The 13,060-nt window shown below is 38.5% G+C and overlaps 1 protein-coding gene across 1 annotated transcript in view; it reads right to left on the bottom strand.

Moving 5' to 3' along the window:
* Positions 1-13,060, bottom strand: part of FOLH1 (folate hydrolase 1) — a 71,342-nt gene that overhangs the window by 18,356 nt on the left and 39,926 nt on the right. The window contains exons 8-12 of the mRNA XM_086383147.1: positions 8,588-8,686; positions 8,236-8,321; positions 6,824-6,943; positions 2,683-2,765; positions 1,434-1,497 (exon numbers count right to left, since the gene is read on the bottom strand). Coding sequence (XP_086239273.1) covers positions 1,434-1,497; positions 2,683-2,765; positions 6,824-6,943; positions 8,236-8,321; positions 8,588-8,686 — 452 coding nt within the window. The remainder of the gene's footprint in view (positions 1-1,433; positions 1,498-2,682; positions 2,766-6,823; positions 6,944-8,235; positions 8,322-8,587; positions 8,687-13,060) is intronic.

Genomic DNA, 13,060 nt, shown 5'->3' with positions numbered 1-13,060 from the left:
TTACTTAATAATGGCAGTGATGAGTATTACAAAGATACCATTTCCTGGAAAAAAATGGCATTCCTAAGGAGACTCTAAGAATTAAACAGACGGTGTGTTGAACAGCAATCTGAGTATAGAGAACAGCAGTCACAGTGGCTGACACGTTACATGTGGTCAAGGAACAGAAAGATGGGTGGGGCTATGGTGTAGTGTGATTCATACCAGCTTCCCTGGTAGCTCAGTTGCTAAAGAATCTGACTGCAGTGTAGGAGTCCTGGGTTTGATCCCTGGGTTGGGAAGATCCCCTGATGAAGGAAATAGCAAACCACTCCAGTATTCTTGCCTGGAAAATCCCATGGACAGAGGAGCCTGGCAGGCTACAGTCCATGGGGTCACAAGAGTCAGACACAACTTAGCAACTAAACCATCACCATGGTGCAGTGAGTGACAAGGGACTGTTTGGGTTTCTTGGAAGTTGACCTGAGGTTGTCTCTTCATTTGAATCTCTGTTTATCAAAACAAACCCATTCAAAAGTCCTGTCTTCAATGCTTATCTCATTTCTCAAGCCTTTCCTGAAGTTGCTATCATTCTGTCCTCTGAATTCCAAGATCAGTACAATAATATCTTTCTGAGAGTACCTGCATATATCAGAATCCTAGACTGATTTATTTTACCATCTATACTAAATCTTGGGCTTCCCTGGTGACTCAGATGGTAAAGAATCCGCCTGCAAGGCAGGAGACTTAGGTTCAGTCCCTGGGTTGGGAAGATCCCCTGCATGAGGGCATGACAAACCACTCCAGTATTCTTACCTGGAGAATTCCCATGGACAAAGGAGCCTGGCAGGCTGCAGTCCATGGAGTCACAAAGAGTCTGACATGACTCAGCGACTAAGCACAGCACAGCACATACTAAATATTAAACTCTCGAGTATTAGATTGTTCTTTATCAACCCCTAATTCTTTTGAAATCTTGGAAAGTTCATTGCATAGAGAGGTGCTTAGTAAGTATTTGAATTGAAGAAAAAAAATTTAGAAGAAAAAAATCTTGGTGAAAGATGAAATCTTGGAAGCTAGTATCTGTCCTCAAAATGTGTATGCATGATATGATAATGACAGGAGTTAAACATAAATCATAGCTTTTTGATACCCCACTCTAAAATTACAGAAATCTCTAGTTCCATAACTGATTTATTCATTTAACAATCACTGAATTCCTACCATAGATATGGTATCTGCCAGATGAAACAAGCAAATCAAAGGGTGCTGTTTCAATAGAGTCCAAATTAGCGTCCTAGAGCTCACAGCTGCCGTGAGCACAACAAACCAGCAGGAGATTCCCTCACCACCTGTCCCCCGATTTCTATTCCTTGTCAGTGCATGATTTATGAACTAAACTGCTGCTACTACCAAGATCATATGTATTTTCCTATGAAACTGATGATATTCACCTTCTATAGAAGAATCAGCATTGATATAGGCCACACCACGCTCCTGAAGGAGTCTGGAATTTTCCTATAATAAATAAATAAAGTTAAATAAATTAATAAATAAACATATAGTCATAACTCCCTTCTTAAAAAAAAAATGCACATATACATTCACTGTATGGTGTGTGAATGAAGTTGGCCCAAGTTCACACCAAATTTGACATATAAGACTTTCCAGATTTTCAACGTTTGAAAGAATTTGGCAAGAAATAACAAGCAAAACATTTTTAAGACTAAAATTTGAGATGAAACTGTCCACATTCTTAATATGGTGAGCAGAAAAGTTGATTTCTTAATCACACATAATCCTAGAAGCTAAGTTCTTCTGTGTTACGGTACCACCTACTGGTCAAAACTTTAAAATTTTGTTTTCAATTTTAAAACACTGCCAAAGAGTAGCAAGATTTTTATTGATAGAAGTGGATTCTGAACCTTGAAAACAAGCAATTTTCTGTGTCCTGACTATAAAAAATAAAGTGAAAAAACATGAAACTAAGTGAAGAAAATAATATGAAAGAGACAAATCAAGATATTTTGGCTCTTCTTGACACCAGCATAAATCTTCATTTACAGGAACACCATTTTTTTCTTGGTAAACTTCAAAGAAAATATAAGTACACATGGCTTCTCATAATTTCAAGATAATAGGAGATAAGTAAATATTTATATCATGACTAGAAGTTAATGTAATTAATGTTATTTTTGCATATATTTACTTTACCAGCAATGCTGCTATTACCCACAGCCAATAATGCATGCAGGTAAAATTACTTTGCAAAAAGCCTCATAAATATTCTGTGGTGAGATTTTTCCATCTCACTCTTAGCATGATTTAAAGTAGGCCATTATGATATGAGGAAGACAGTACAAGCTGAAGGAGTATTTAAATATGAATAGCTTTAGCAGCTAACCTGAAAAAACTGAAACCTGATATCTTATTATGATGTACAGTTTCTAGTGGATTTATTTAGCTACCAGCACATTCTCAGAAAGCAAAAATTATTTCCACAATTGACATTAAGTGGCTTTAAAAGTTCAAGTACAATTTAGTTCTCATGTGACAAGATTTTTGAACATGAATACGTTGTTTCAGACTTTTGAAAAAAAGTTTGAATATTTTCTTGCTGGATTGACATTATTCTTACATTCTTGTGAATTAAATATTATCTATTACTATGAAAATGTATCTTACATTGAATTATCAACTAACCTCTGCCCACTCAGTGGAACCAAAAAGACCAAATTCTTCTGCATCCCAGCTCGCAAACAGAATTGTTCTTCGAGGCCTCCATCCTGAAATATATGTGCATAACTAAGATGGTGACTGCAGCCATGAAATTAAAAGGTGCTTGCTCCTTGGAAGAAAAATTATGACCATTCTAGACAGCATATTAAAAAGCAGAGTCATTACTTTGCCAACAAAGTTCCGTCTGGTCAAAGCTATGGTTTCTCCAGTAGTCATGTATGGATGTGAGAGTTGGACCATAAAGAAAGCTGAGTGATGAAGAATTGATGCTTTTGAACTATGGTGTTGGAGAAGACTCTTGAGAGTCTCTTGGACTACAAGGAGATCCAACCAGTTCATCCTAAAAGAAATCAGTCCTGAATATTCATTGGAAGGACTGATGCTGAAGCTGAAGCTCCAATACTTTGGCCACCTGATGCAAAGAACTGACTCACTGGAACAGACCCTGATGCTGGGAAAGATTGAAGACAGGAGAAGGGTACAACAGAGGATGAGATGGTTGGATGGCATCACCGACTCAATGGGCATGAGTTTGAGTAAACTCCAGGAGTTGGTGATGGACAGGGAAGCCTGGTATGCTACAGTCCATGGGGTTGCAAAGAGTTGGACACAATTGAGCAACTGAACTGAACTGATAAAAGCTGGGAAAATGCACAATATAGACAAGACATCAGCATGCCCAACAGCATGACAACAGCAAAAATTCATTGGTTGCTTAGGAAGGGTGAATTATGGTGATAATCTTAATTTCCTTCTCAATGACTTTAAACCTGATCTGTCAATACAAATTAGAGTATCTGTATTGAAAAAAGTGGGGAATGATAAAAATTCTGTGAGATCCAGGGAACTCAAACAGGGGCTGTGTGACAACCTAGAGGGATGGGATAGGATGGGAGGTGGGAGGGGAGGCTTAAGAGGGAAGGGACATATGTATACAAATGGCTGATTCATGTTGATGTATGGCAGAAACCAAAGCAATATTGTGATTATCCTTCAATTAAAAATAAATAAATTCAAATAAATAATTTTTTAAATATTCTATGAGTTCATAAAACATTCTAATAGGTTTACGATGACTAGCTAAGAATAGGAAGCCATCTGTGGTCTGCAGCTGCCTGGAGTGAAAGAAAGTGTTAGATGTAGACTGTGGTCTTATAGCCAATAGAACTGAGAGAAAATCCTTTACGACTCTTCCGAGCCGCACTGGCATCACACAAACAATTGTTCAGTGTCAGTTGGCTGTGTGACTTCACTCCATTCTCTGCCAGAATTAGTCAACAGAAGCTCCGTTTGCAACAACAGGGTCTGCTGCTGCTGAAAAGTACACCATTCAGTAGGAAGGTCATACGGCTTGGAGTTAAAAACACTGACCTTGGAGTTTAAAAGATCTTAATTCAAGCCCTGGTTCTTTCACTTACTAGCAGTATGACCAAGGGAATGTTACTCAAACTTGCTAAATCCCTGTTTCATCATCTGTATACCAGGAAGAGCAGAGCAAAGATAAAGATACTCTTTGACTGTTGGGAGGATTAAATGGCATAATAGTTATAAAGACAGCATTAAACAAGTGCTCTAAACACTGCAAGTTGTCATTGTTTCAGTACATGTTTCATTTGTGCTTCTTAAGACTGAATATCCCTCTGGCTATTGAGTCAAGTGCTTCATGTTTGTTAAGAGTATTAATAGTTATTATTCACATCCCCTAATAATTATTATTCCTCATCACTGCAGTCTGTAGGCATACTCTGAAACTGTCATAGTCATGTTTTATATTTACCACAGGGATCCTTCTTGCAAAATAATGAAACATTTCATAATAATATTAACACAACCTAATTCACAAACTATGTAAATTCTAGTTTCCATAATTCTGTTTTCTTAAAGAATAAGAAAACTGTGTGGTAAAAAGAATAGAGCACCCTTAGATTTGATTTCAAAGAGAGATGTCATGGTTTTTTGGACTGGGAGCCAGAAATCTGAATTTCAATCCCAGACTCTGTCACACACCCACTACACAACCTTGGGTGAATTACTAAATCCTAAACACTTCAGGAGAAAGTGAAGAGGAACTAAAAAGCCTCTTGTTGAAAGTGAAAGAGGAGAATGAAAAAGTTGGCTTAAAGCTCAACATTCAAAAAACTAAGATCATGGCATCTGGTCCTATCACTTCATGGCATGGGGAAAGAGGGAAACAGTGTCAGGCTTTATTTTTGGGGGCTCCAAAATCACTGCAGGTGGTGATTGCAGCCATAAAATTAAAAGATGCTTACTCCTTGGAAGGAAAGTTATAACCAACCTAGATAGCATATTCAAAAGCAGAGATATTACTTTGTCAACAAAGGTCCATCTAGTCAAGGCTATGGTTTTTTCTGAGGTCATGTATGGATGGTAAGTGTTGGACTGTGAAGAAAGCTGAGCGCCAAAGAATTGATGCTTTTGAACTGTGGTGTTGGAGAAGACTCTTGAGAGTCCCTTGGACTGCAAGGAGATCCAACCAGTCCATCCTAAAGGAGACCAGTCCTGGGTGTTCTTTGGAAGGACTGATGCTGAAGGTGAAACTCCAATACTTTGGCCACCTTATGCAAAGAGTTGACTCACTGGAAAAGACCCTGATGCTGGGAGGGACTGGAGACAGGAGGAGAAGGGGATGATAGAGGATGAGATGGCTGGATGGCATCACCGACTCGATGGACATGAGTTTGGGTAAACTCTGTGAGTTGGTGATGGACAGGGAGGCCTGGTGTGCTGCAATTCATGGGGTCGCAAAGAGTCGGACACAACTGAGCGACTGAACTGAACTGAAACTCTTCAGTTAACTTATTTTTGCTTTGTGGGATCTTTCCAACCAAGGATCGAATCTGTGTCCCCTGCACGGGAAGCATGGAGTCTTAATCACTAGACCACCAGGGAAGTCCATCAATTAATGTATTTGTAAATCAAAATGAGAAATAACTAGGTAAACATCTCCCTGGTACTATGTGTTCAAAACAGATAGCACACATAATAACATTGTTTCTCTGAGAAAGTAGGTACCACACAAACATAGCATATTTTTACTAAACATAACATATTTTTACTATTTTCACTGTTGCTAAGAGAAAAGAAGAATTATGGATCACATTTCCAGCCCACAGACACCTTGTCTGCAGGAGCAGTAAACAAAGTAGACCATCTGTTCTCAGTGTGCAATGTTCATTTTAAAAAAACAACCAATTGAACTGAATTTTATTTTGGTTTCATAAAAAGTTTCTAAAATGACTGAAGTAATGGTCAGTCTAATAGTATAATATAATCTGAAAGTCCACAAAAGAAACCAAAGCAAAAGTGAGAATGCAGAAATGAAACTTTTGACAGCATCCTATTAAGCAAGAAGACCAGCATTTTTCTGAATAAGCTTTCATCTCCGCAGTCACTTAGTGCCCTTGACCTGAGGCCTGAGGCTGGGAGAGCCCAAGGAACTCCTGTTCACACTTCTCAGACCAGGACACAGTGGCTTATAATCTAATTCTGGTGGCTATTCTCCAGCGAAGAAACCCATTTCCATCTTCTTTGTTGCCAAAAGAAACCATGAACAGTATAATTCCTTTATTTCAGATTATAATTTAATATCTAAACATAAGTAATATGAATATTATATATAAAGGAATTATTACAAATAAATACATAAAAGAATAAACAATATTATTAACCTTATATAACCTTATATATAAGGTGGCACAGTTGGTAAAGAATCTACCTCTAATGCAGGAGATGCAGGTTCGATCCCTGAGTTGGAAAGATCCCCTGGAGGAGGATATGGCAACCCACTCCAGTATTCTTGCCTGGAGAATCCCATGGACAGAGGAGCCTGGTGGGCTACAGTCCATGAGGTTGCAAAGAGTCAGACACAACTGAGTGACTGAACACAAGTAATATAGCTGCTAACTACTGAAAGCTACTCTGCTCCTAACCGCTATTATATATTGTATGCTACTACTATGATTTAATTTGCATGCAGCCTCTCCTGTTTCACACAAACCACTGAGGTGGTAATTTTACACTCACTTTACTGAAGACCAAACTGAGATTCAGAAAAAATGGTATTTTTACTTTTTGCTTACATTACCTTCTTTTTTCAGCTTTCCAAAACTCCTGACAATTTCATGAACGACAGCTGCTCCACTCTGAGGGTCAATGCCACCAAATACCCAGGAGTCACGGTGGCCTCCAAGAATGACATATCTGTCTAGAAAGCATCATTGCAAAATTACTTGCCATTCCAGGTCAAGAACAGAGCAAACAGCAAATGACTCAATAGCATCTAAACACAAGGCCTAAGGACTCAAGATAGCAACATTCCTAAAGACTTACATAAATATATCACTCTTCTGAATGTGATGTATGAAGAAAATATACATGTGATAAACAAATGTAAATACTTCAATGAATTATAGTAATTATAACTATATAAGTAATGATAAGTGAATATAAAAGTATCCTTTTCCACCTCTTTAATTCTCTGTTGCTCCTCTTTTACCAATTTACACTGCTTCCAGTATTTTCAGAGTAAAAGAAGAGAGTGGCCATGTAAAGAGTTCTCCACGTTCTACTCTTTCTACTTAGTTTTTAAGGTACAGCTCACAGATTCTACCTCTCTATAATCTGCTCCCATTTCTACAGGGAGAGGGAATCACACCACTACCCTGCTTTCAAGGCAGTCTTTTCATGTTGATAAAGCATTTACCACACTTAAATGTAGGGGGCTCCTTGTCCCTGGTCTGGGTCTTTTATAAATATCCCTCCATCCCCAAAGCCTAGCACAGAGCTGGCACAAAACATGTACTCAGTGAGGTTCAATAAATAGTTGTTTATCACTTAGTGCTCACTGGAAGGCATATCAATATTCTTTATCCCTGAAAGAAAATACTGGCTGCTTGTATGAAAGGTATGCAGTTTAATTCTATTTTCGTTATAAATTTATAGGTCCTAAGGAATCAAAACATAATAAAGTAAGATTATTTTCAAATGTATCACTGAGCAGCTTATCTGAAATCATATGAAAATCACATGTCTATGTATTTTACCAATTTCAGTGTAAAAAAATAAATAAATCCAAGTACAGGATTCATTAACTTGAAGTTATCTTAACTTCGTAAGAGTGTTATTTATCATTACTATGAAGATATTTCTCCATGCAAAATATGCGCTAAAGAAAACTGGAGTTCTTTAAAAAGAAAAAATGCTCAGATTAAACAGCTAGAAACGATCTCTCCCTGCTCCTCCTCCCTTGTTCCTTTAATTGAAGCATGCGTAGTTTTTCACCAAGCTTGCACATCTGACCAATCTAGTCCCAACCTTTATTCACAACATGCATCACAATGCAAAATTACCTCCTATGGATCTGTTTTGTGTTTACACGAGTTCCATTAGGACTAAGAGTTGCCTTGCTTTGTTCACTCTACATTCCCAGAGCTCAGAGCAGTATCTGGCACCAAAGAATTGCCCAATCCATATTTGCTGAACAAATTACTAACTTACCTGGCTCCACTGCCCCTCTGAGAGTTCCAATCACATTGTAAATTCTTTCCACTTTATTGTTGGAATGGATATGCATCTTGACTTTTCTAACGCAAAAATAGAGGACACAGGCTAACAATATTGGTTAACAGCTTGCCACCCACATTTTTTAAATCTTTCATTTTTTGAATATTTCTAAATTCACATAAGTGATAATTGTCCAATTGTGATACCCTTTCCAACCTGTTGTTATATCTCCTGCTGATAGTAGATTGTACTTTTGAGTCATCCTCTAAAATTTTCAAAAAAAACCTTTTTTTGAAAAAAGGTTTCCTCCCCCTAAAGAGGGTTACAATAAAAACAATCTCTTAACTGTGCAGAAAAGTTTCCAATAAATCCAGGTCCAACATTGTAGGGCACTTGAAGACCTCCTTTCCAGCTGTCATCTGGGGGTGCTAATCCACCCATTCTTCTGTTGAACATAAAAAAATATTATTAGCTGATAGTTAATTCTGAGGTTATAAGTTAAAATGTCAAAGAACTTGCTTTCTGTTTTTGTTTGTTTGGCCACACTGTGCATCATGTGGAATCTTTATCTCTGACCAGGAATCAAACCTGCGCCCCCGGCACTGGAAGGCAAAGTTTTAACCACTGGACTGCCAGGGAAGTCCCTGAACTTGCTTTCTTGAATGCCTGCTTATAATAGCTTCTAGTACAATTTGCAAGGATATACCATTTAACACTTACACCATGGTGACTACAGATGTGAAATTAAAAGATGCCTGCTCCTTGGGAAAAAGGCTATGACAAAACTAGACAGCATCTTAAAAAGCAGAGACATTACTTTGCCAACAAAGGTCCGTATAGTCAAAGCTACAGTTTTTCCAGTAGTCATGTATGGATGTGAGAGTTGGACCATAAAGAAGGCTAAGTGGCAAAGAATTAATGCTTTTAAACTGTGGTACTGGAGAAGACTCTTGAAAGTCCCTCGGACAGCAAGGAGATCAAGCCAGTCAATCCTAAAGGAAATCAACTCTGAATATTCATTGGAAGGTGAAGCTGAAGCTCCAGTACTTTGGCTACCTGATGGGAAGAGCCGACTTATTGGAAAAGTCCCTGATGCTGGGAAAAACTGAGGGCCAGAGAGAAGAGGGCAACAGAGGATGAGACGGTTGGATGGCATCATCAACTCAATGGACATGCATTTGAGCTAACTCTAGGAGATAGGTAAGGACAGGGAAGCCTGGTGTACTGCAGTCCACGGGGTTGCAAAGAGTCAGACATGACTGAGCAATTGAACAACAACACCAAAGTTGACTTTTACATCAGACATGAATTTGGATCCCAGATCTATCACATATTCTTGAACTTTGATTTATTTGTAAAATAAGTTATTACAATATTAACTCATGTGGTTGTTTTATAAGTAAATTGATAAAAAATATGTAAAGCATTTAGCACAGTGTAAGTGCTAGAACCTAATTAGTACTTTATGTATGTTAATGCTACTGTCATTGTCTTTATTACGATTGTTGCTGCTGTCATAATCCTGGTAGTTACTCAGGGAGGCAAAGAGAAGCCATATAATCACATTCACTTTAGTATAAAAGAGTAAAAAAGAATATGAACATCCCACCCAGGTAAATTAAAATTTTACTATAACTCAAATTTCATCAACTTTTTATAAAGTTCTCAGCATTCCTGGGCCATTATATAACTCTATGTCTCTTTTCTTCTTAAACATTTATTAAGAAACTTTCATTTTATGATATATCTAATTTATAAAATACTGTCTTTTCTAATTAATTCATAGTATTACATTGCTAACCATTTGTGGGAATATGAGAATTGACCATCAGGGACAAATACCACATTCCTTAATCATGCAGAGGGAGTAAATTTTCACAGTGAAATTCATGAATTGTATGTTCTTACATTTTTAATAAGATTAAATTCTAATCATGTATAGTGTTTCATTATACCTTACAAAGTATAAAATAAAGTGTTAGTCGCTCAGTTGTGTCTGACTCAGATTTTTTACTGTCCACCAGGAAAGCCCTTACAAAGTATAGATATGGATGGAGAAATGGAAACTATCTTATTGCCTTTGTATATGAAGATCATTGCCTCCTTCCAAAAATTATGTTGTACTTTCCAAAATTCATTTTTAATCACTGTCTTGAATGCAAAGTATACTTCCACAGCAGTTATGATATTAATGACTGCATTTACAAAATGACTTACTAAAGCTGACTTAAACACATTTGGTAATTTTTTCATTAAGTAATTACTGTAGTAACACAGTTAGAGCACAGCCAAATTTGACTAGTTTACCCTAGTCAAATGGTAGACACTAGATTAAACAAACCTCACGTCTAATTCCATAAAATCCCTACTTTTTTCCTTCCATGCATTCTTCTTCTAACTACAATAATACAGGTTTACTTTTGTACAGCATTTAGAATTATGGACTTCCCTCGTAGCTCAGTCAGTAAAGAATCCGCCTGCAACGCAGGAGACCCAGGTTTGATTCCTGGGTCAGGAAGAACCCCTGGAGTAGGGAATGGCTACCCACTCCAGTCTTCTTGACTGGAGAATCCCACAGACAAAGGAGCTTGACAGGCTACAGTCCATGGAGTCACAAAAGAGTTGGACATGACATCGCCAATAAACCACCACCATACATATTTTTGAAACTGTTTTTCCCATTCAATACTATATTATAAGCATATATCCACATCATTAAATACTCTTGTACAATATATATTTTAATAGCTTCATGTACTATCATAGCAATGTATTTAACTACTTATCAATGATTGAAGTTCTGTATTGTTTATAGTTTTCCACTATTACAAGTAATGCTATAATCACATTCATCTTTTAAATGTAATGAATATTTAGACTCTATATTTGGACAAATACATAGTCCATGGTGCCCTCAAAAACTGTGCTCCATCCTGAGCCTTAACCCACATGGCAAAGTTAAGAGTTCAAAAGAAAAACATACCAGGGTGCTGTTCCTTAATCTGCCCTTCAATGGACCATGCATGAGTGCATGCCAAGTAGCTTTAGTTATATGCAACTCCTCGTGACCCTATGGACTGCAGCCCACCAGGCTCCTCTGTCCATGGGATTCTCCAGGCAAGAATACTGAAGTGGGTTGCCATGCCCTCCTCCAAGGAGATCTTCACACCTAGGGATTGAACCCAAGTCTCTTATGCCTCCTGCCTTGGCAGGTGGGTTCTTTACCACTAGCACCACCTGGGAAACCTCATTAAATTGGACAAATTCCTCCAGCTGTCTGATGACAGCCTCCTCACCTACAATGAGGGCACTGCACTAGGTCATGAAAAGTTTTCTGATACATTTTAAAATAGTTACTAAGACTGCCTTGAATTCAAAGAAAAGAAATTAGCCAAATGCTTTGGTCTCTAGTGATAAATCACTAGAGAAATCAGCGATGACTTCTTGAACCCTGCTCGAGAGTAATGGAGAAGAAACAACAGGAAGACAGTAGAAAGCAGGACAGGAAAGAGGAAAGAGTTCCAACATCAGGTTAAACAATAACAAGTTTGAAGAAGCTTCAGTGATGAAAGCAGAGGAGGAAGAGGAATGAATTAAGATGATAATCAATGGAAGATGCTTTCAAAGGGTGTTATTCTAGGTCCATGAAAAAGTAGTCAATAAGAGAATTCAATAAGTAAGAGATTTATCAGGGGAAAGGCCAATGAAAGAAATAACAAGGGTGGTAGGAAACGCCAAGAAAGCCAGATAGAGAGTAAAAGAGAGAAGAGTGTTGGTGGCAGAATCCCAAGAGCCTTGCTCTCAGCATTTCTATCCCTCCCATCAGAGGAGTCCATGTCTCCCAGTAATGGGCCTCATTTAACATCCTTGCGGCATCTAGTTCCTGACGGGGAGCATCTAGTAGAAGCATGGCCCTGACACAAGTAGGGTGATAGATTTAGCACAATGCTTCAGCACAGTGGAGCAGACTTCCCTGGCAGTCCAGTGGTTAAGAATCCTCCTACCAATGCAGGGGATGTGGGTTTGATTTTTTAATCTGGAAAGATTCCATGTGCAGCAGAGCAACTAAGCCCACGAGCCACAACTACCGATCCTTGCTCTAGAGCCTGTGCTATTCAACAAGAGAAGTCCCACAATGAGAAGCCCATGAACCGCAATGAAGAACAGCTCCCACTTGCAGCAACTAGAGAAAGCCCATGTGCAGCAACGAAGACCCAGCGCAGCCAAAAATTAATTTAAAAAAATGCAGTGGAGGGGCGGTCCCAAGATGGTGGAATAGGGCAGGGAGACCACTTTCTCCCCCACAAATTCATCAAAAGATCATTTAAATGCTGAGCAACGTCCACAAAACAACTTCTGAACACTGGTGGAGGACACCAGGCACCCAGAAAGACAACACATTCTCTTTGAAAGGAGGTAGGACAAAATATAAAAGACAGAAAGGCAAAAGAGTTAGGGATGGAGACCTGTCCTGGGAGGGAGTTCTGAAGGAGAAGTTTTGACACAGTAGAAAACCCTCTCACAGGTGGGTCTGTGGGGAGTTTTGGAATCTCAGAAGGCAACGTAACTGGGAGGAAAAAAAAAAAAAACCCACAGAATACACGCCTAAGCACAACTGTCAGTAGAGAAGTAGCACAGATGCTCATGTCTGCCACAAGTGAGTGGGGGCTGGACAGGGAAGCACGGTCTGCATGCTTAGGGTAAGGACCAGGCCTGAATGCCCTGAGGACAATCTGAGGGAGCTAACATCAGATAGCAACCCAAACTGTGGAATCACCAGAAAGAAAAAAAAAAAATTTGAATTTTCCTGCATAAGGCT

The sequence above is a fragment of the Bos grunniens genome, chromosome 29, assembly GCF_055505025.1.
Source record: "Bos grunniens cultivar Pamir isolate PY7600 chromosome 29, Bosgru_T2T1.0, whole genome shotgun sequence".
Taxonomy (NCBI): Eukaryota; Metazoa; Chordata; class Mammalia; order Artiodactyla; family Bovidae; genus Bos; species Bos grunniens.
The sequence above is the reverse complement of the archived record's forward strand: the minus strand, read 5'-3'. Positions and strand labels throughout refer to the sequence as shown.